The sequence below is a fragment of the Chlorocebus sabaeus genome, chromosome 20 (assembly GCF_047675955.1).
Source record: "Chlorocebus sabaeus isolate Y175 chromosome 20, mChlSab1.0.hap1, whole genome shotgun sequence".
NCBI classification, from domain to species: domain Eukaryota; kingdom Metazoa; phylum Chordata; class Mammalia; order Primates; family Cercopithecidae; genus Chlorocebus; species Chlorocebus sabaeus.
The window spans coordinates 65,458,230-65,481,921 of record NC_132923.1 but is presented as its reverse complement, the minus strand read 5'-3'; the positions used below and the strand labels follow the sequence as shown (position 1 = coordinate 65,481,921).

Below are 23,692 nucleotides of genomic sequence, written 5' to 3'. Positions count from 1 at the left end.
GTTGTTTAGCCTGTAAGATCATCAGAATTTTATCATCAGTCTCTGTTGCTAACTCTGCTGTATTTTACCTGGTAAAGGTTCTAAATAATTAATAATAAAATGTTTCCAGAAAACTTATTTTTAGTTTAGATGGAGTTCAGCTCATCAAACCTTTTAGGAATTAGCAACAGCAAGAAAGAATATAGCGTGGAGTCCTTTGAAACTGTAGCATCTAAAAATTTTACCGTGTACTGCTTTAGAGTAAGCAGAAAGATGAATGTAATACAGGAAGTAAAGAGAATAGCAGAAATATCTTCAAATTATTATTTCTTCCTTCTTTCTCTTAAACTAATAGAGTTTTAAAATGAGTCAAATACATATTTTAATTGATAAACTGAGTTTATATTCACCTATTGGAAACAGTACAACATATTTTACATCAGGTTATGAAATATGGATGTTTTACTAAAAGACAGGAAGAGCTTTTTCCAGTCTTTAAAGTAAATACATATTCAAAGAATCTTAAGGCATACCATTTATTCATATTCATATCTATTGAAATACTGTACATCCACATACTTCAATAAATAGTTAAAAACCTGACCTCTTTTTAAATCATTTCTGGATTTCAAAAAACAATTTTTATTGAAAAGATTAAATAGGTAACTTTTGGCTGTGTCACAAAGCTAAGCACAATGGATAAATTAACAATTATTCAGTAAATTTGATCATTGTAGATGAATGACTTTGATAATTCAGTTTTTCAGAGTATTTTGACTTCAAACATAGGGGTATTTAAATATATATATATATGTGTGTGTGTGTATATATATATATATATATGTTTTTTTTTTTTTGCCCTGAATTATCTGGGTAATTTTCTCAGTTCTCCAGTCTACTTTCTAGATATAGCTTAAACATTATGATGAAGCATTAATTTTTCAGTTAAGTTATAAACCCCCCAAAAGTGGCTTTATGTTTGAAATTCTCTCTCTCAAATCTCTTAGTGTCTCAAAAACACTCACATTACTATAACTTGGGAAATACTTTTTATTATATAATTGCTGCATAATAGGAACTCAATGGTGTAATAGGACTTACGTTTCAAATGTGCTCATTGTAAAACATAATTACACCACTTGCAGTTAAACTAACAATGCAAATGTGTAAGTTAACTACCCTAACACTCTGATTCTTCCTTCCCTCTCATCCTTTCTTTCTCCCTACCTTCTTCCCTTCCTTCCTTCATGCCTTCCACCCTTCCTTTTTTTCCTCTTTACTGCCTTTCCTTTTCATTCTTTTTCTTTTCTCTCCATTCTCATTTTTAAACTGCTACTTATTTTTCTTTCTTTGTTCTTTTAAAAAAAATAGGGGCAACAAAAGGAGTCCCACAAATGGAACCTGTAGAAAATATAATCCTGAAATGAACAGCTAACAAAAATTGTTATAGATTAAAAGATAAATCAATTTATAAAACTGCTATTCTGAAATTGCAACAATCTTGTACAGTCAGGACTGATAAAATGGAGTAATCAGACATTTTATATGTCCATAAATGTAAAATCATCTACTTGAACATTATATGCAATACATTCACACAATAAAGCAAATACTGTAGCCTTATTTGACAATATTGAACTCATAAATACTCATGATTTCACTCTGTCCGAGGGCCTAAGGACTAGGAATGCTGCTGTGATACAGAAAAACATAGTGAATACCTCCTCTATTTAAAAATGTCACTCAAGAAAGTCTCTTCTAACATAAAGGCAAATACATATAGCTACTGAGCTATGACTGTACTTCTGTCACATTCTATGGTAAAAACACCAGACTCCACAAATTCGGAATCATGACAACACTTTGAACTAATTATTTGGTTCATCCATAGTTTATACCTCAATTTACCTACAAACCTTACAAAGAGGAGGTATTTTAACTCTAGGAAAGCGGTCACTGAATAATACGCATTCTTGAACTGTTTCTTTCTCCCAAACAATGGTACTGATGGTTAACATTTTCTGTGGTAGCACCACTATTTCTAGTAAGTAGATTATTATGGAGTGTGCCACTTTAAAGCTGCAATACAAAATAATATTTTGTAGTTTATTCACCAATTCCACAAAGAATATTTTTTAAAAGCAAATAAATAATAAAGTTAAATGCCATATTTGTTCTAAAAACTCTTTTTTAATGTATCAATCAAAATAATGTCATACATTTATTATAGTTAGTAGATTTACTAGCTTTATGCCTTATTATTGCAATTTTGTGGAAAGAGTATACTATGTCCCCTCATTTAAGATTCACTTTTCTAATTAAAATTGATTTATGGTGTACTTTGGGACTAAGTTTTACTTGAAGAAAAAAAATCACAGTTTTTAAGCCATGCCTGCTAGGGCAACATACTAGATATCTCAAATATGTATAAACACTGCAAAATTTCTTGTCTCTAATTTTATTGTAGGATCTTTGTTGTTATGACTTGTAAAAGGGGACTATTTGCAGAAATCTAGGTGTACTCAAATTGGTAACTTCATCAAACCCGTAAAATGGCTTTCAAGGTGATGGTCTTTCTTTAGTAAAGAGTGAAACCATCAAACTATTCCTGCAATTTAATGTTTAGAGTAACAGCATTTTCCTTCAAAAATGTAGTTTTCATTATGTATAGTAGAAATAAGTTAACATTCACAATATTTTGATAATTAGTATATCTTAAGATACTCTCATCATTAGTGTTTTGTCTTTATTTGATCACATCTTACATATATCATGTAAGAAAAAATAAGGGATGGTCTTTTTTGGTTTTACTTGTTTGAGCTGAAATGGCTATATAGAAAGATTTTATTGAAGAATTACCTATTTTAGAGATTGGTCTGCTACATACCAATATAGAATGCCTGTTATAGTATATTTTGGAACTTTTAAAATACATAACATGCATTCCAGACTATCAACTGAGTGATATTTTCAGATGGAAAATATGCAAAATGCTCCTGTCCACAGGAGCACTGCCTCTGTCATACTAACTTAGCTGCCACAAAACAAAATTAATGATGAGTGCTTACCAACTCATGTAGTATTAGGTGATAGGACTTTGTGCCCTTTCTGACAAATCATCTTAAAATTTTTGGCTTGGAATAGTGAAAGGAAAAGATGCTGTATTGCTAGGCAATCCTTTGAGTGGACTGTGCTGTCGTTTTAAAGGAAATGGTTTCCCACGGTGGATCTAACATTTAGCTACAACTAAAGAAATCATATGGTATATTTACTATACTGTTATTAAATTGTTTCTCATCACAAGAACTGAGTTAGTGTGGGGCAAAATTCACAAACCCCACTGTCAGTGCAGGAAGATATTTTTACAGTCCAATAGCTCCTTCATTACTTAGAGATAGTGTATGGTTTAACTATCATTCTGGTTTATTTTTGCTTTCAAATTGTAAGATTTAGCAAAACATTTTATATTAGTTGGAGACAAAGAGAAAAATATTATTTTATGAAGGCACACCCATGCTGAACTTACAGGAAAGAGAAGCAGAGCTGCACAGCCAGTTATATTACAAGGCTCATTCCTGAAACCTGAATATCATGCGAGCAGAAAAATCTAGATATGTGTTATATTTTGAAGAAATAATCTGAAGGCAATATTATTTGCTTTTTTATCAAAAACGAAAAAATGCATCTTTGTAAATGTGGATTGACTCTTATTGAAACAGGGAACTGAATGCTTGTATTGCAGCCTTAAAGAATCACATATTCACTGCAATATTCGTTTTTGTAAACTACAGCCTGCAACCTAGCAGACCATGACTGAATGCTTTTGAAAAGTTGTAGATTACAAACATGAAATCACAATTAATATCCTCTAAAAGTAATTTCAGAGCTTTCACATCTTAAAAAAAGGACAATGTGTACTGCTTCACAAGGTAATGTAGCTAATCAAAAAAGAGTAGAATTAAAGTATTTACATAATGAGCAATTCTACAGAAGGCGATCATCCCCATGTAAGCACTGCTGATTATATCCCACGCTGCTTTTAACAAACTGTACCAGATTGGATCCACCATCAGCACTTTCAGAGAATCCTTAAAAGCCTTTTATGGGTCTTTAAATTTATTGTAGAATGGCATTCTTCAGGTAGAATATGCTGGTGAAAGAGGACAGTGTCAACACAAGGTACCAGCAGGAGAAAAGAACCTCAGCGTTCCCGGTAATTCCATACTGGGCTGTACTTGGAGCTGGAAAGAAATGGAAAAGATTAAATCAAAATGTAATTTGTGTCTTCCAGGATCTTGACAATAATCAAAAGGTAGCCGGGTGCATTGGGGAAAGCACTGACATTGGAGTCAGACAGACTTAAGTTCATATCTGATTCTGCTACATGACAATATGTGGGCTATGTGGCTAACTTCTCAGAGCTTCAGTTTTCTTAGGGCAAAATGAAAATAATAGAAATAATCCACCTCACACGGCTGTGGTGAGAATTGGAGATGAAGCACATACAGCATATTACATCAACTAAACACATGCTAAGTACTCAAAAGCTACTAACATTATTATTCCTCTTATACATACTGTAAATATTTGTATTAGTGGACAATATTCATTCATGCGTGTATATGTAGCTGTGTTTTATTAGCTAAATACTGTACTAAATGCTAGAAAAACAAGAATATTGTCCCTTCCAAAGCCTTTTTTTTGGTAAGAAAAGATCTTCAAACAATTATAATACAATTCTGGGAATATTAGAGTTGCATGTGCATACCGCAGTAGCACAGACAAATTGTGCTTTTAAATATGCCTGGGCAAGGGAGATTTCAAATACAGTTTTACCAAAGGAGACTATCATGTGGGTAGAAGAAACAACATATTCAAAGGCATAAGAAAAGGACAGAGCAAGGTGTATCATGTAGAATGTAAAGGTAGATTTAGTCTTGCTGGACCATGAAGTTTGAGGCCTGAAGTGGAGGGAATTGAAACTAGACCTCTAGACAGGTAGAATGACTTCCACTGTAATGAAAAAGGGACTAGGTTTTTATACTGAAAGATATTTTGAAGAATCTGGAGAGTTGAATGTGTGACTACATTTACACATCAGAAAGATTACAGTCTTATATATGGGGAAGTTCACATGGTACTTGGCTAATGGTTATGTTGAATTTTCACTGAATACCTGAAAATTCATCACGTTTGGGATATTGTTGGAGTGTTCTGAAGGGGTACCACTTTGTTTATGAAAGGATAGTTGCCTACTTGTATGTAAATTATATTGTGTTCCGGAAATTAAATGTTACAGCCGTGTTTGGACTTGTTTGAGACTGATTCTCATTTACCATCATAATAACAATAGCAATAACAAGAAACCCACCAACATATTTTAGCCACCTTTTCTTAATGAAACCTGGATTTCAAGCACTATTTCCTAGTAGAAATTGAATAATGTGGCAAAGAAATCGACTACTTCATTTCTAAATTTATAACTCAAATCCAGGAGCAGGTTTAGTCACACTGAGTTTGAATTACCAGCAGATAGTTTTAATGAAACTTTCACAAATGACTATATTACTCTGTAACAAGAAGAATAAATTGTGTTGTTTACACTTCCAAGAAATTAAAGGGGATGAAAGATACATTGGTCCCTGCAGTGGGAAGTTTCCTTGACAATGCAATTATTGATTCCAGGTGAGTGGGATTTGAGCACTGAGACTACTATTTTTTAATAAACAGAGAGCAAAATTAACGATTTAATGCATGTATATAATTACAAATGAGTTTTTTTTAAAAATAAAAAGATGAAGAAAGTAAGCCTATTGTTGTACAGACAGTTTTTCAATTTCTGATACATACGAAGTCTAATTTAAAGCTATGGAACTCTTTATTTTCCCTTTTTCAAGACCTAGAAAAATATTTTAAAAATATAAATAAATCTTTATTTAGTATATGACTTTCTCAATAAAAGTTATGCTAGAATTGTTTTTCAAGAAAATTGAGTGTAATAAAACTTGCATAATGGTAAAAGACCAATAATATGTAAAGCATATAAATGGTTTCATAAATAAGAAATAAAATTTAAAAGCTAAGCATAAAAAGCAAAGATGAATTATTTTTGTTATGACAAATTAAGTAGTAACATTAAATGAGTAGATTATCAAGGCCCCTCAAAACTCCTTATCCATCCTTTAAAATGCATTTTTGGGCAATCTTTCCTGGATCCCCTCTCCTTCTCCAACAAACTGAGCTGACTACCCCTTTTGTGTCATGAGACCATGAAATATATATTATATGTTATGTAACATCACACTGCATTGCAAATATTTGTTTACATATTCATTTCTTCCAACAGATTTAAACTCTTCTAGGTCATGTCTTATTCATCTTTGTGTTTCCAGATATAAAATCTGGCAAAGTGTGGTATATAGTGGATGCTCAAGAAATGTCTAAGTAAATGACTCAATCAAATGAATGGGTCATAATCAAAATGAGTATTTCTGTCCTTCAAAATGGAATCTCTTCTGCAGCAAGCCACATGATTATAGGCTAGAAAATGTACTATAGTAACATTCATTCATTCATTCATTCATTCAGCAAGTTTTAATTGAACTAGGTACCAAGCAGTCTCCTAAGTGCTGGCAATGTAGCACCTAATAAGATAGGTATGATCCTTTTATTACTTAATTCTGCCTTCCCCAATGTAGTTGTATCTTCTTCCACTCAGCCTCCTATTGTCTTAAACATAACAAAGATATTACCAATAGAGTATTTTAAATTTATTACTTTACAATTAAAATAGCATACATTTTTTCACTGATGCCACAAATGTATATACTTTTTTTTGTTTGTGAATATAATACTTATATCAGTCCTGAAATAAACTAGAAACTGCAAGATGAATTATTAGCTTGCAGTTGTTACAGGCGATAGACTGTGGAGCAAATGTGAATAATCAGTAGACCAAAACACAAAGATCTAAGTTAGTCACCCTAATGTGAGATCAGATACCTAATGTCAAGTTATATGTCATCAATCATACTCTTTAACTATCTACTGAATGTCTATTATGTTCATGGGGTTGAATTAAGCCTCACATAGGCAAAGATGAATAAAACCCAATCCTCTCTTTCAGGAAGAGCTTATTCTAGTTGGGGATATAAATAAATAGGTAAATATAGGACATTAGGGTATATGGAATTTGAAGGATAATATACAAACTTGGGAGGACTCCCTAGGGGGTCATGGCAGATAAGTAATCTAAGCAACAGTTACAAATACAATTATTTTTTACAAAATGCAATGATATACATATGTTAGTACACACATATCTCATTTTTAAAATGGCTCTATAACATTCCATTGTTGGGGCATGCCATTGTTATGCAACCTTATTCCCATTAGCTGGCATTTATTATGTGTGGTTTGTGTGTGTTACGACTGTTTGGCTGAATTATTTGAAGAACAGTGCTAATGATACTAAAGGTAAGGGCCTCAGTATTATTCGGGTCAATAGATTTTCTTAGGTTAAATGCAAATCTACTACTTGATCTTAAGAAAATAACTATTAGCTATTAGAAATTAGCTTCAAGACTGGATTGAAATATCACTTAGAAAAAAACCTTCAGAAAATCCCATACGACAAATTAAGCATTATCACCTTTCCCCCATATTACTTAGTAACTGGTAATATACTTACACTCTTAACCTGTTTAGGTCAAGAATGTCTTGAAGCAAAGATACATTATATATATCTTTTATCTTTGATACTGAACACAGAGTTTGGTACTTAATAGGTGTTCAGTAAATGTTTGTGCTTCACATCCATTTCCCCCAGTTACCACAAACCTATACGGAGACAAAATACTTTGACTTCTTTTGTCAGAGAGTATCATCTTTTCCTTTCGTATTTTTGCTGAATCTTTCTTCTTCTTTTAGTTTCAGGCTCATTATACTTTGACCTGTACAGGTCAGACTACCTCCCTTAAGTATTTTGAGCAAGAAGACAGATCATTAAGTGGATAATATGGGAACAGAGCACGTACTGAACTTTATAACATCATACTGTTGCCACAAAAGACTGTCAGCATAGGTGAACCCATAGGTCCAAGCTAGAAGCCTGAATTCCTTAGAAGACATCTAGTTGAGCCTCTGGGATGGCCAGACCTGTTGAAGGATCTCTGCCAAGTTTTTAGCTGCTTTTCAATATCATGCTGCTATTTACCTTAAGTAGAATTAGGCAGGATAGGTCGTGTGATCAGAGGTGTATCTGGGCTATGGCAAGGGCTTTAGTTTCATTCTAAGTGACATGAGAAGCCATAGGAGAGTTTGATTATTTTTAAAGGATCACTTGGCTACTCAGTAGACAATAGATTGTACTAGGAAAGGCAACAGTAAAGCCTATGCTGACCGAGTGCAGTGGCACATGCCTATACTCCCAGCACTTTGGGAAGTCGAAGCCAGTGGATCACCTGAGGCCAGGAGTTCGAAAATAGCTTGGCTAACATGGCGAAACCCCGCCTCTACTAAAAGTACAAAAAACTAGCTGGGCCTGGTGGCATGCACTTGTAGTCCCAGCTACTCAGGAGGCTGAGGCATGAGAATCACTTGAACCCGGGAGGTGGATGTTGCAGTGAGCCAAGATCGTGCCACTGCACTCCAGCCTGGGCGACAGAGCAAGACTCTGTCTCAAAAAAAAAAAAAAAAAAAAAAAAAAGGAAAGCCTATGCTAGCTCACATTCAAGTATTCCCCATTGTCTATTGAGTGAAGCCAAAACTTCAGGAACCTCTGCCATCTGGTTCTAGTCAATTTATCCAGACTCACACCACTTCTTCCCTCTAGTCATACAAGCCATTTTCTGAGAACATAGAGTGTTTCATTACCCCATGTCCTTTGCACATGCTACCTCCTTAAACCTAGATAGCCTTCTTCCTATTCCTCTTTGCATATTAAAGTCCTGCTCATCCTTAAACATCAAAAATACCAGTTTTTCCATGAGACCATCACCAATCTAAGAAAAATTATTAGTCTTCTGCTTATACCTAACTTCAGAAATGTTTTCTTTCTTCTTAACTTATAATTAGTTATATATATGTGATATATAAATATAAACATCTTGAAGTTATGGAACATTCCTCCCTATATGTGCATCTGTATCTTATATCAAATGTGTTCAATTGATGTTTATTGGATTGGATGTGAAATAATATTCCTAAATATGCATGTGTCTAATTCAAGGCCATTTTGATAGACTATCCTATTTTAATAGCTGTTCCTATGATTTCTCACCCTCAAGACAAAGTGTTTAATGAAATTGTCCTATTTCTTTCTTATGACCTGCTTAATTGTTTTTGAGGAGAAGAATGAAAAAAAGAGAAGAAAAGTTTAAATTGAGAACGAGAAAGAAAGGAAGAGGATAAAGAAAACAAAAGGTTGAAGTTTTAAAACAAATACAGAGAGAATACCCAGCCCTTGAACAATGTATTAGATTGTATTATATTTACCATTTTATTGAAAAAAAAGAGAAAGAAAATAAAACGCAGTATGTAAGGGAGACTGATTCTATTTGCAGATCAGAATTTAAAACAAACAACAGAACAGGCTGTCATTCTTTCTAGTTCTTAGTAAAGCTAAGACATTCTAGTCTTTAAATATGACATTGTATATAATATATGAACTGTAGAGCTGGATGACATTGGTTCAAGTTCCAATTCCATGTCTTTCTAACTGTACTAACCTAGGCAAGTTTCTTAACTTTGCTGAGTTCAGTATCTTCAGCTGCAAATGAGGATTGGTAGTATCTCAAAAGTTATTGCAAAGATTAAATGTGTTGTTATGTATAAACCACCCAGTACAGCACTTAACAAAGCATAAATACTCCTTCAAGGATGATCTAAACACTCTTCATTCACTTATTCCTTTAACAAATTCAGTGTGTGCTATGTGCCAGGCACTCAGAGGCAATGAGCAAAGCAGAAATGGTTCCTGTTTCCACAGAGCTTTCTGTTTAACTTGAGATGCTTTGCATGGAAGAAGTATATTTAATTTAACTTTTAATCTACACTTGGTTAAATCACTATTTCTCTGGTCTTGCAAAGATGTCTTTCATTTTTGCTTACAAAATATTAATTCTTTATTTTTTCTTGACTTTGGGAGGATTTTTATTTAATGCAATTTATAGCTAGATAATTGTCCAGTCTCCTCTGATTTGCAATTTCTTCAAAGTCAGAGGATATGACCTCTTCCTTTTCTTCTCTTTTGCCAAAGAGAACAGTATGGTGAGTGAAATTTAGAGAATGGTTTCATGGCTGACCTAATGACGAGTTTGTTTTTAGAGAATCTGTCTCAGGTATGAAGCAAAAGTGCCCAGGCTGAGTGGAGTGTAAGCCTTTGAGACTTCTTCCCATTGTCAACAGGAAGACCTATTCTGGATTTTAACACATATCTTACATCTTTTCTAATTATGATTTTCACTACCAATTACCACAGCTGCTGCATATTATTTTCTGTTTTGGCAGTTTTCCCTTGTATTGCTCTAGTTTGTATTTTGAGGCAACAGCAAATGTAACTATGAAATATTTAGTTTTGGTACAATACGAATTACTTGCCTAAAAATTTCCTTAAATTACTCAAGCTTTAACTAAACTAGCTTTAAGTCATGTTTTTAAGATTTCTGTTGCAATCTTAGAGTTACTAAAGCTATATTAATTCTGCTTCTGTAAGACAAAACTGGCCTCGACTTACATTTTCCTGAGGAAGCATATACCTTAATGGGAAGCAAATGGTTTACACCCAAATAACATTTCATGCAGAAGAGGGTGATTAATGTGTACTCAAAATAGAGAACACATACGTTTACTGAGAAATTAAACACCATTGATTAGATCCAATTGGCAGTGTGATCCTGTTTCATTACATACTGTGGGAGGAGTTTGCTCAAAAGATAATTAAATCCTCTCTGAAGCAATATCCACCCCTTTCCACCATCAGCAGCTGCAGGGGATATCCGGAGGCTCAGATTACACTTCCCTTTTTTGTATCACTTAATTTTACTTAAACACTGGGTAAAGATTAGGAGAGAAAAAGAAGCAGATGGGATATGCTTTTCCACTGGCATATAACTTTGCATTATGGTATCTGGAAGAATCAAGCAGGTCTCACATAGGTGACATAATTACACTCCTTTCCATTATTTCTGGTGAAATCAAATGGTCCAGATCCTAAGATGAGATGTGCTGAGTTATAGATACAGCACCGACATGCTATATCTTCTCATGTATCACCTCCCGTCTGTGGCACCGCGATTTCTAGGAAGAGAGCTTTGTTTGTGTGAATATTGCATGCTCCTGTACTGTAGACCCTCTGGGGTCTTTTTCTCCCCCTCAACTTTAGGGTTGAAGAATGCCTGAGTAGCACAGTTGTCATGTTGTAGGGACCAATGTAGAGATTTTCTGTTTGTTTGTTTACTAAACACACCTTCATTGTGCCATGTCTCCCGGAGTGCAGAGAGGTAAACATACCATGGTCCTCTTTTCAATTAGCTCTCAGTGTGGTCGAGTAACAATTTAGGATTCCCTACCACAGTCACCTCCTCTTGCACTTAGGGAAAGAATGTTAAAATTGGATAAATGGCTTCAGATTCCTGTCAGTCAGCTTTCCTGTCTGTCTTCTTTAGAAGAAGTCAGGCCAACAAGTGCACACTGGTGTTCTTTTCTTGAATTAGAGGCCAAAGGTCATAGAAAAATTTGTATTTAGATAATTATTCTAACTTTTTTTTTTTCATTTGACAAAAAACCTGAATGTCTATATTCAGGTAGTTCCATCATTTTTGACAGACTATAACTTGATAAACATAAAAATAATCATTTTTACAGAAAATCTCTCAATTTTTGTGTTATAAACAATGAGGTGAATGGGTTGAGAAGTCACACACTTCCTTTCTCTCTCTTTCTAACTAGTGGCATTTTCCTTCCAACTTATTCTTAGCGACTACAGAGCTACTTCTCTGGGCGACCAGCGTCCTCGAGTTCCATTCTGTTTACTCAATAACCATTTTGCCAAAGTTCACGATATACCCTGCTATCTACTCAGCATCAATTACATTAGGAATTTTAAACATATGTTTGCCTTGGTTATTACCCGCATTCAGAAATCTGCCTATTTGTAGATAAATGCTTTTATCTTCATATAGCCAGATGAAACTCTCCAAAACTATTACCTCTAATTTGAGGTAAGGAGAATAGGAAGCAATCATCCAAACAGAAACAAATTCTGTTGTCTTTTATTATCCTTCCTAGTTGCTGAAATAAAGTCTCAAAGCTTGAATTGTTCATCAATGTCTTCTAAATGTTTTGAATTTTTTTGTTTACTCTATTTTAGAAACTCAGAAGTAATTTACATGAATATATAGTAGCTTTGAAGTGTGTTGTCAAATACAGGTAATTTTGTATGACCCTGAATGGTTCTTTGAACTTGATATGGCAACTCCTACCAGGCTGGTTTGCAAATGGATTTTTACATAAAAGTCTTGACATATTTTGGGGTGTGTATGTGGATGTGTGGGTGTGTGGATGTGTGTTTTAAACTCTGTCTTTGTTGTGTGAAATATATTTGCACAAAATACAATACACATTGCCCTTACTATACAGACTTTAGCTTGGGCCTCTAGGGCATCATTTAGTTGAAGAAAAGAAGGTTTTACAGAAATAAAAATAGAAATCCAGCTGTGTTCTTAAGGTCACTAATAGTCACTGCCATCAGCTGTGTCTTCACTGTGACACTGCTAGTGTGGTAAAAACACGGGAGAAATTGGAAACCAGAAAACATTTTTGCAAGTTGAATGTGTTTTTAAGATCTTATACATGTGGGGATGTGGGTGTGAAATTATTTAAGTTTTTATATAGGGTGTCTAAACTTGGAGTTTCATGATCAGGTTTTCTTGTTTACTACATTTTATTCTTTGTATTTTTTGTGTTAGGAAGGTTACCTAAACTAGCTTATTTTCTGGAGTCTGCAATATTGTTCTTTTGGCATTAATTAAGGATCACGAATTTCATAAGGTTTGATCATTTCCATTTTTTGAATATTCCATTTACCTTTAAATTTTGTCTGCTTGTTTGTTCTTCAATTTTCCAGTGAAATGAAAGCCAGTGATTATCTGGCCTTGTAGTTCTGATTTACTTAAATTGTTCCACTTGTTACACTCTAGATTGATTTTGAGTTCCTCTCAATGATTCTCTAATCATTGCCATTATATTTTGGCTATTTTACAATCCTTGATAAAATCCAAATGACTTTGCATGGAATGTAAGACCTTCTGTAAACTTTTTACAAGCTACTTTCTCAACCTTATACCTGATACTCTGCTACACTTTGCGCATGTGTCACCCCAGGCAGAAAATTCTCCATTTTCAGGACACGTTGCTGCACTTGTGTATTTGCAGTTTGCCTTCATCTGAGATGGGCTTCTATGTCTGTATGTGTTGAAACCGTACTCATATCTCAGTGCCCATCTCAGATGACACCTGCTCACAAAGTTAGCACCTGAAAAAAGTCTGAATACTGGGGATCAGTTGGTGCCATCCTTTAGTTTTACAGATGAGGAGGTGAGGCTAATAGGGAATGAACAATGGGCTTAAATTAGATGCAAAAATAAGACAAGGACTCAGGTATTCTGATTCTCTGTACTTCCACTTCTATGTAACTTCCCTGAATTATTACCTAACTCTGATTAAATTAATCTGCCAAGTCCCCTTTTCTCCTATAGCTTTTACTTATACTTCACCTATATTTTACCTATATATTATCACTCTCATATGCATCTTCTTCTACAGAGTATGAGTTTCTTGACTACTTTTTTGTATGACTCATAGCATTTGATCAAGTGTTCCGCACCATCAAACTATTTACTACAGAGAACTGAAGTATAGATACATTGTTTAAATTTATGCATTAGGATGAGGTTTTACTATAGAGATCAAGAAAAATGAGATAGGAAAGATAGTATCATCAATCAAGAATTCAGGACTTGGAAATATTGACTACCACAGTAGAGTAACATTGGTTCTGAAAAGACGAATCTTGTCTTCTTGGACGCCTCTCAAGACATCATATCATAAATATAGAGTTATACCTTTACTAACATATAAACACACACCCGAGAGACCTGTTAAATAATTGCTGTTGTCTGTGAGTTCTATTTGAAAGGTTTTTTTATGGGTGGAGGCCATATTTCTTAACAATCAAGCATAGGAGGTATTAGCTTAGCATCTTGGCACCTCAGTTTTCTCAGTTGAACAAAGGGGATACAATTATCCCTCCTAGTGTTATGATAAGCAAATGAGACAACTAAGTGAAGTGTTTATTGAAGTGTTGATTAAATTTTCTTAAAATGATAGCTTTAGAAAATGTATTAGTGTTTACACAAGAAGTACCAATGTAAGCCCCTATGGTGGCCCAGGAAGAAATGTTCAGTTGTTGGAAGCAGAACGTGTGTATCTCAGAGTTCTAGAAATTTGAAACAGTAACAATGACAGCAACAATATATGTCCCTTCTAAAGCATAGCTTTAAAAATGCAGATCAGAAAACTCCTCCACTAAACAAATAATGCTTAAGTATCTATACATGCTCAGTGATCACCTGCTATTCCTGCTATTCCTCATGTACTATTCTGTGTTCCAGGGTAGAGTGGTTTTTATTTTTATTTTTTGAGGAATGCCACTGTGATGTTTTACTGGATAGTCCTGTTGACTCTTGTGTTGAGATAGACCTTTCTCCTAGCAAACTGGAGAAAAGAAGCAAGTAGTGTTTCACAGCTTGGTTAGTTGTAGTTCACGGGGGAAAAAATGTGGTAGAGAATGCAACTTTCAAAAACAGAAAGAAAGAAAAATGGTAAACCACCTGTGCCTAATTTTTTTTTTTTTTTTTGAGACGAGTCTCACTCTGTCGCCCAGGCTGGAGTGCAGTGGCGCCTTCTCCGTTCACTGCAACCTCCGCCTCCCGGGTTCACACCATTCTCCTGCCTCAGCCTCCCGAGTAGCTGGGACTACAGGCGCCCACCACCACGCCCGGCTAATTTTTTGTAGTTTTAGTATGGAGCTCCTTTAAGATCTCAATGCTCTGAACAAACCATAGCCTTTTAGCTCCTTGGGTTTACAGTTCGTGCCTCTTTTACTTGGAATTGCCTTCTTCTACTTCCTCCCAATTCTCCCACCTCTGACATATTTCTCCTTAAGAAGCAAGTTCGGTGTTACATCTGTAATAACCAAGATCTCTTCCTTACTTCCTCCCTCCCTGGAGGTCTCATTGTAACTCACGTTCTCTCAAGGCCTTGCTTAGGTACTTGCTTCCTCACCTAGAGTTCGAGTTTCTAAAGAGCCGGAATTGTATTTTTTCATCTTTCTTTTCCTCTTATTTCTTCTTCCCCAGAGTCTATCACAGTGACTGCATATAATAAGGGCTTAATAAATAACTGCTCTTTTTATTTCCATATGAGATAAATTTGCAAAATACACTTGTTTCACACAATTTTTGTATTTTGCCTTACATCTTCTCATTATGTTTCTACTTTAGCTGTTGCTATGACAACTGGTTGTGTGCAGGGCAAACAATTCTAAAGTATATTCTACAGGACTCCTCAGAGGGTCCCTAGTAGGATGGAGTCCAGTTATGCACAGCTAGTACCAGTTCAGTAGTGTATTCTTGGACTGGCTTTCCCTTTTCCCCTTCCTCCCTATTTTATTTGTTCCAATCACCCACCAGTGTTCCTTGAAATTCCTTCCCAAAATAATCACCTACAAGAAAACTGCTCATTTTAGGGGTATCCAGAGAAAGACAACAAGCTTGTATAAAGAAAAGGAAAACAATACATTGTAAATACTGTGTCTACTGCAACTTCATATCTCCCTACGCTTCATGGTGCTTTGCACATAGTAGGTGCACAGAAAATTAATTTGGATAAATAAATCTGTTGAAAGTAAACAGTTATCTATTCTCTTTGCCACTATTCTTCTTGGCTCTTGATAATTCTCTCAGTTAGTGTCACTTTTATGAGGTTTGCATTAATTATACTGTTAGCAGGCACATACTCTTAACAACAACAGCAGCAACAAAACCAGGTCTTAAAATCTTAATTAAATGTTTTTTTTTTTTTCCTCATAAATTTTATCCCAGGAATATCACCCACTGTTTTACACTATCATCATTTTGGTTTCTGCTATACCAGCAACACTGCTTAATGAAAGTTTTGTCTCCTCTTGTATTTTTTAAATATTTAAAGGCACTCATAGTTCTTATTTTTTATTATGATTTCAACTATAAAATACTCCTCTCCTCTACAACCTTGAAATGTTCTTTCCTCAAGGCTCTATTGCTGCCTAAGATTATCCAACTTGTAAAATGGGAAAATGAGAAATATAACTGCTGTGGAAGGACTTTGGGGGCAGGTACACAAAAATCAGATATTAGGGAATTCTAGTCCAAAGAAGAGTCCAGAAAAGGATGAAAAGAAAAAAACAAAAAAAGTGCACAGTGATGCCAGTACTGAATTCAGACAGACACTAGTCAAGATAGTAAAAAAGAGAGAGAGGCATGCACTTTTTAAACCATTACATCAAAACACTTTACCTCTGGCTCATTTTTATAGATATTGCAAATTTGGCCATTTACATTACTGTTTAAAATCGTTTTTGACTGTAAAAAAATAGTATTCCCTGCATTAATAAATGTTTCAGTTTATTAGCATTAAGTTTATATCCATAGTTCCTTCAGGCACAAAACATTAGGAAAAGTTTTGTTATTTCATAACACCTTTATTTTATTGAGAGATGCCTCTACTTTAGCAGTACTTTCAATTACTTAACCTTAATATATACATTTAAACATATGATTGGAAAATTGATCTTTGAGACTTACATAAGTCAGGAAATTATAATTTAGGAGTAACTGATTTTTCCACTAGTAATCACATTATTTATTCAACAAGTGCTATGGAGTGCCTACTATGTGTTAGGCATTGCACTCATACATACACAAAGATAAACAACACCTAATTCTTAGCTTTTAGAACTATGAAGTCAAGTAGAAAAAAAAAACATTCGGCCGGGCGCGGTGGCTCACGCCTGTAACCCCAGCACTTTGGGAGACCGAGGCGGGTGGATCACGAGATCAGCAGATCCAGACCATCCTGGCTAAAACGGTGAAACCTCGTCTCTACTAAAATTACAAAAGCTTAGCCAGGCGAGGTGGCGGGCGCCGGTAGTCCCAGTTACTCGGGAGGCTGAGGCAGGAGAATGGCGTGAACCCGGGAGGCGGAGCTTGTAGTGAGCCGAGATCGCACCACCGCACTCCAGCCTGGGCGACAGAGCGAGACTCCATCTCAAAAAAAAAAAAAAAAAAAAAATTCTACACCAGAAAAAAGGAAATGATTTTTACAAAATCATATGTTATTTTAATTCCAGAGTTAAAAGAAATTTTGAGAGAATTTATTCTCCTTTGTCAAAGCATAACTAAATCAGAATCTATTTAGAGAAAGACATTCTAGGCTTATGTCGTTTTATAGCCAGAAGACACTCAAGTCTGGAGAGGAAAGAGCTACACAGAGAATTAGTGCAAGTGTCCAGATTTTAAGTTTAATGACCTTACCAGAATATTGCATTGCTCACATGAATTTATTTAGTATTTTGCTTCATGCTTTTATAATGCTCATTGTTTATTAATATTAAGGTAGCAAATAGGAATCTTAAAATGTTTCTAAATATAATATGATCAAAATAATTCCATAGTCTAGTAAATTATCCAAACTCTAGACCCCTCTTTAATTAGACATTTCAACCAATAAAATACAAAATGAGTGTGTTCTATATACATGCTGGAAGTGATATAATGATTTCTTGAAATATTAAATGTTGGAAATAATTTCCAAGATCTATAGTCAATACATACTTTCTTCACATCTTTCATAATGTGCTCAATTTGAACTTTTTTAGCGCCTCAAGCATATGGAGCTCATAATAAATATGTATTGATTCAATATTAGTGATATTTTAATAACATTATATTAGAAATCTGTTATGAATGGCTAATTTATTTTTGTAAGAAGAACTTGGCCTAGAATCAAAAGAGTAGGCATCTACAACATTCAGCTATATGACTAGACTGTGTCTTGATTCATCAGTTGCTAAAAGGTACACATGAAATCAGAAAATTAGCATTCAGATATCTCTGCATAAAATTTAGTTGTTGGTTTTGGTTTTAATTTTTTTCCAGTGAAGGAGCAGCTCTGGCTTATTATTCAAGCTTCAGGCCAGGGCTCAAAAACTTGAAAAATGGAAAAAAAAATTAAGAGAACCATATATTCCTAGAGAGCAAAGGTATAGTTTACAAACAATAAATGTGTCAATTTGGTTTTATCAGAGTAACTTCTGTACTTCTTAGCACACTAGTATCTAGGAGTAACTGCTAATAAAATAAAAAAGCCACATTTAAATACACGTGTTCTAACATACATTTTTCCATTTCACACTAACTTTACTTATATTCACAATTAATAGTAACATTTGACATCATTCTGATTGCCAAGAAAAATTCTAAAATTCTCTGCAAGTTTATGTGTAAGACTTAAAGAAAGCAAGCATTAAAAAGCAACCATACATTTTGATGTATTCTTAGAAACATATCATTATAGGCCGGGCGCGGTGGCTCAAGCCTGTAATCCCGGCACTTTGGGAGGACGAGACAGGCGGATCACGAGGTCAGGAGATCGAGACCATCCTGGCTAACACGGTGAAACCTCGTCTCTACTAAAAAAAAAAAAAATACAAAAAACTAGCCGGGCGAGGTGGCCGGTGCCTGTAGTCGCAGCTACTCGGGAGGCTGAGGCAGGAGAATGGCGTGAACCCAGGAGGCGGAGCTTGCAGTGAGCTGAGATCCGGCCACTGCACTCCAGCCTTGGCGACAGAGCGAGACTCCGTCTCAAAAAAAAAAAAAAAAAAAAAAAAAAAAAAAAGAAACATATCATTATAAAAAGGTTTGGGCTACATAATACATAATTGCACTTGGGTGTAATTTTTTAACCTTTAAATTAGAAAAAACAGATGATTATTTTCTCCCTTCACCAAAGGGAGAAAAGATGTTAAATGTTAATATCTCCTTGTTACACATTTTTTTAAGACAAAGGGATATAAGAAGGATATAATAAGCACTGTGAATGTTCCTGCTAAGCTTCCTGGAATCTCCTCCTATATTAAACTATATCTTATCTATACTATTTAAACTATTCTTCTGATATTCTTCACATGTGAACAAGATGATATTTTGCAAAGTTTAAGCATTGTGGCAGCTACCCACTTATAAAGAACTGCGTTATCCACTTCTGAATTAGGAACAAAGAACTCACCAATACAAATAAAGGTTTTCATTAAGCCACATTCCTGTTTATTACAGAGTGACAATAACAATTTTTCTGGATTTCAATTTAACATTAAAAACAAATCCCAGTTCCCCCATCTCTTTGATGCAGCTGGCTGCACTATGCATAATGTCTGATACACAATGACACTGTCTATTGTTACAGAACTGGCTTGTTTGTATATTGAAAACTGCATTCAAATTTGTATGGTTCAGAATGTTCAATGAAATGCACAAATTGACTACTTTAATATTCCTCAATTTGTCATAATGGTTTTTGTGTGAATGTTTTTCTTATTTAAGACTGTCATAATGTCATTTATATTCTTTAAGGAACAAGCAACAATTCCTCTGAAATCTCATAGTCGAAAGCTAAAGAGGGGCCTAGGTCAAGCTCAAAGTCACTTATAGGGCTGTGAAAATCACCTCGGATTTAATCTAGGCTTAGCGGCTACAGGAAAAGAACTGAAGAAAGGCCTTCTTTTATTGTTTTCTGAAAGTAAAATGAAATAAGATGTGGAATATTACAGAAAGGATTTTGTAAGTGGAAGGGAGTGGTTGAGAAGAGGCAAAGTGACTGTTGGAAAGGATATTGAAACTTGAAGAATGCTGGAAGAAGAGGTCAAGGGAATCCTATGACTGAAAGCAGCATAGGAGACACAAACATATTGATCTTGGAGCCCTGCAAATGCATCTGTTTATATTGGACATTTTGAGTCTTTTTCTATTCCTAGGTATGTTTACTAAATTATACAAGTCTGATAATTCCAATTATCCTATAAACATCCTTCTTAAAATACATATTGTGCAACGGAATTGCATTCGAGTTTGTTTTTTAAGTTATGAAACAGGTATCCTGAGTCTGTAAATACAGTTTGATTTCCTGATCACTGAACTACGAAAAGTACAGATTCAAAAAGCAATTTTTGGCTGAGCCCGGTGACTCACACCTGTAATCCTAGCACTTTGGGAGGTCAGTGCAGGAGGACCCCTAGAGCGCAGGAGTTCGAGATCAGCCTGGGCAACAAAGCAAGATCCCATCTCTACAAAAAATAAAAAAAAATTAAAAAATGGTATGTGTTGGCATATACCTATCACCATAGCTACTTAGGAGGCTGAGATGAGAGGATTGCTTGAGCCCAGGAGGTCAAGACTGCTGTGAGCTCTAATTGCACCACTGCACTCTAGCCTGGGCAACAGAGCATTTCTTGAAATAATTTTTTGTCCCAAGAAAATAAAATGAATTTTTTTAAAAAGCTGTTTTTAAAACATAAAAGAAACCTACAAATTCATGGAAGAGAAAAATGAATGTCATTGTTTCATAGATACTAATTAGAGACAAACGTAGTTGCATGTTGTTCATTTGAAGATATTACCTTTACATTACTTCACTGGTAGAGATTAGAAGTCCTTTTTCAGCATTTCACAAAATGTGGGAAAAACTAGTCTCTTCTACTTGCCGTAGATAACTTACTATTGCAATTCCTGAGGATACATAATTCCACTGTTAAATACAAGGTGGGATAGCAATCACATTATAATTATCAAGCATTTGGGCATGGCATATAAAGAATTGGCCAGAATTTTTTTTTTGTTAATCTCTTCATTTAATTCTTTGACTATATCATTATGACCAACTCCTCCTCACCCACCTCACCCCCACTTTTTTTTTTTTTGCAAAATCACTTGCATTTAGAACATTGTGAGTACAAAGAATTAAGATCTTCAACAAAATACTGCAGCATTGTGAGCCTCAAATTTCTATATAGGGGCTATAGTCACACTATAGACTACTGTGAATGTTAGAGGAGACAATGTTTGTGCCTGTGCTTTGTAATGTACACATCAGTTTGTAAAAGCACTTTGAGACTAAGGCATAACTCTCAGATGCTAATAGTTAGGACTTTAAAGTAAAAAAAAACCTTTTAAAATTTGTTGTCATTTGATAAACAAATTCTCACCATTGAATGGTAAATCTTTCCATGATTAATTAATTCAATCATAGACATAAGGTTAAGTATAATGACCCAAAATGAATGCATTTGGGTAAAATAAAATCATCTTCACCTACAGGCTCAGTTTTATCTATTTGTAATTTGCATGATGATATATCTGACTGACAAAATTATCTTTATTATTCACTTGTTCATACATTTGTGGATTCATTTAATAAATGAATTTAGTATCTACCTGTGCACAGAATTACCTCAGTGTCACAGGAGATAATGCACCATGGTCAATGTGGTAGGAAGAATTCTAAAGATGTCTTTCCTCCCCAGACATTCCCATCCCCTGGTTACTCAGTCAAGCACTAATCTAAGTGCTGTAGTGAAAGATTTTGTGGATGTAATTAAAATTCCGAGTTAGTTGATCTTAAAATCTGGAGATGATCTGGGTGGGCCTACCCCAGTTACATGAGGTCTTGAAAAGCAGGCAGTTTTCTTCACTGGTGGCAAAAGTCAGAGATTAAAAACCCAGACAGGGATCGGCCTTTTGTTGCTGGCTTCAAAACTGAGAGGAATGTTAAGAAATGCAAGTGACTTTCAGAAGCAGAAAGCAGTCTTCTGCTGACAGCCAAGAAAATGAGGACCTCAGTCCCTCCACCACATGGAACTGGATCCTGAAAACACAAATGAGCTCAAAAGTAATTCTTCCCTAGAGCCTACAGATAAGAACCCAGCTGAGCTGACACCTTGGTTTCAGCTTTGTGAGACCATATGCAGAAAACCTAGTTAAGCCATATTACACAAGACTTACAGACCTGAAAGCAAATTTGTGTTGCTTTAAGCCACTTGATTTCTGGTAATTGTTTCATAGCAATAGAAAGCAAATGCAAGTTAACAATCTGTTCCATATTGGGGCATGTCACATAAACTGTGGAAAGGCAGGAAGGGTTAAAGAGACAAAAGTTAGAAATTAAGAAAAGAAAAGACATGTCAAGATGAAATGACTGAGCAGCACACATAATACGTGCTCTTAGCTTCGAGAAGAGTATTTCACAGTGGGCTGGACTATTCTGAGAAGTTCTTCCTGGAGCAGGAAGGCTTAAAGCATGGAAGAGGTAGGCAAGGCCGAATCTTTCTTATGATTCCAAATAAATCTCCCATTAAACTTGTCTATCTTTGAGTTTTTGTTTAAACTGAAAGCAGCATCAGAGATGACATTGTATGGATGACATCATATAATCCTATGCTATATGTGTTACTCATGTTTTCTACAAACCTTTCCCCAACTATTAAAAACAATAAAAACAAAGGCTCCAATCAGAGACTCCAGGCAGGGGGTCAGTACGATTATTCCACTGAGTTGGAAGGCAATAATCATCATCCACTTATAAATCTGGGATTACTCCAATTTCATGCTGAGCCCTGAATAAGATAATACATACATATATGTAATCTCTATACAGAATACAGTAAGAAAGCTTGACCAGAAGACCTGTGTGCACCCCTCCACACACTTTTTTGATGTAAAATACCTGAGTCGGAACACTTCTCAATGAATAACTAATCCTGGAAAGCATATAACCATGCTCATTTTCTAACTCTTTTGTGGTCAAATAATAAATACCGATGATACAGAAAATAGGAACCATGGCAAATTTGGACAAATGTAATTTAGAGACAGTGACAGAAAGCTTAGTCAAGCTTAATGCTCACAATGCATAAAGCAAAAATCAGGACAAAAAACACCAAACATTCCCCTGAGGCTCATGATTACATAAGAGGGTCCCTTGGGTCCTTTGGTTTAGCACTACCTCCTCTTTTCCCAGCAATCACACTCCTACAGCTAAAAGACGTTTGGACTATGACACTCATTATTTATAGCAGTTATTGAAACTGCAAGACTACCTACATACATATATGCATACATACATAGTGTAAAAGATAATGAGTAATGCCTTAGCTCATCTTATTTCTCCAAGGTTGCAATTTAATTATGTTTCCAATGGGAGAAAAAGGCACACACCTCCCCTTAAAGAACACTTTTTTACCTACAAAAAGTAAAGTGAACATATTTATTTTACTTGTGCCATTTCTCCATTTAAGCTGCTAGTTGCTACTTATCATGCATGAATAGAAGAATGGATGAAGTGAACAAAATGCGGATTTTTGTAGTTCCTGCCATGTAAAGTTACAGCAAATAAATTGCACAGAGAAAAGAATAAATGTAGAAATAACCTAAATCTTTTTATGTAGATGAGGTAAAAAGACAGTCTCCTTTAGAATTGCTCCTTTAGATTATATAGCAATTTATGTTAAAAGTCACGATGACAAATCAGCCTGTAATTTATTTTAAGAAGTCAAACTAGCAAG

General features: G+C 35.0%; 1 protein-coding gene across 1 annotated transcript in view; it reads right to left on the bottom strand.

The window, feature by feature from the left end:
- Positions 1 to 359: 359 nt before the first annotated feature.
- NEGR1 (neuronal growth regulator 1) overlaps positions 360 to 23,692 on the bottom strand; it is an 892,981-nt gene continuing 869,648 nt past the window's right edge. The window contains exon 7 of the mRNA XM_007978295.3: positions 360 to 4,220. Within this exon, the coding sequence (XP_007976486.3) occupies positions 4,096 to 4,220 (125 nt within the window). The 3' untranslated portion in view covers positions 360 to 4,095. The remainder of the gene's footprint in view (positions 4,221 to 23,692) is intronic.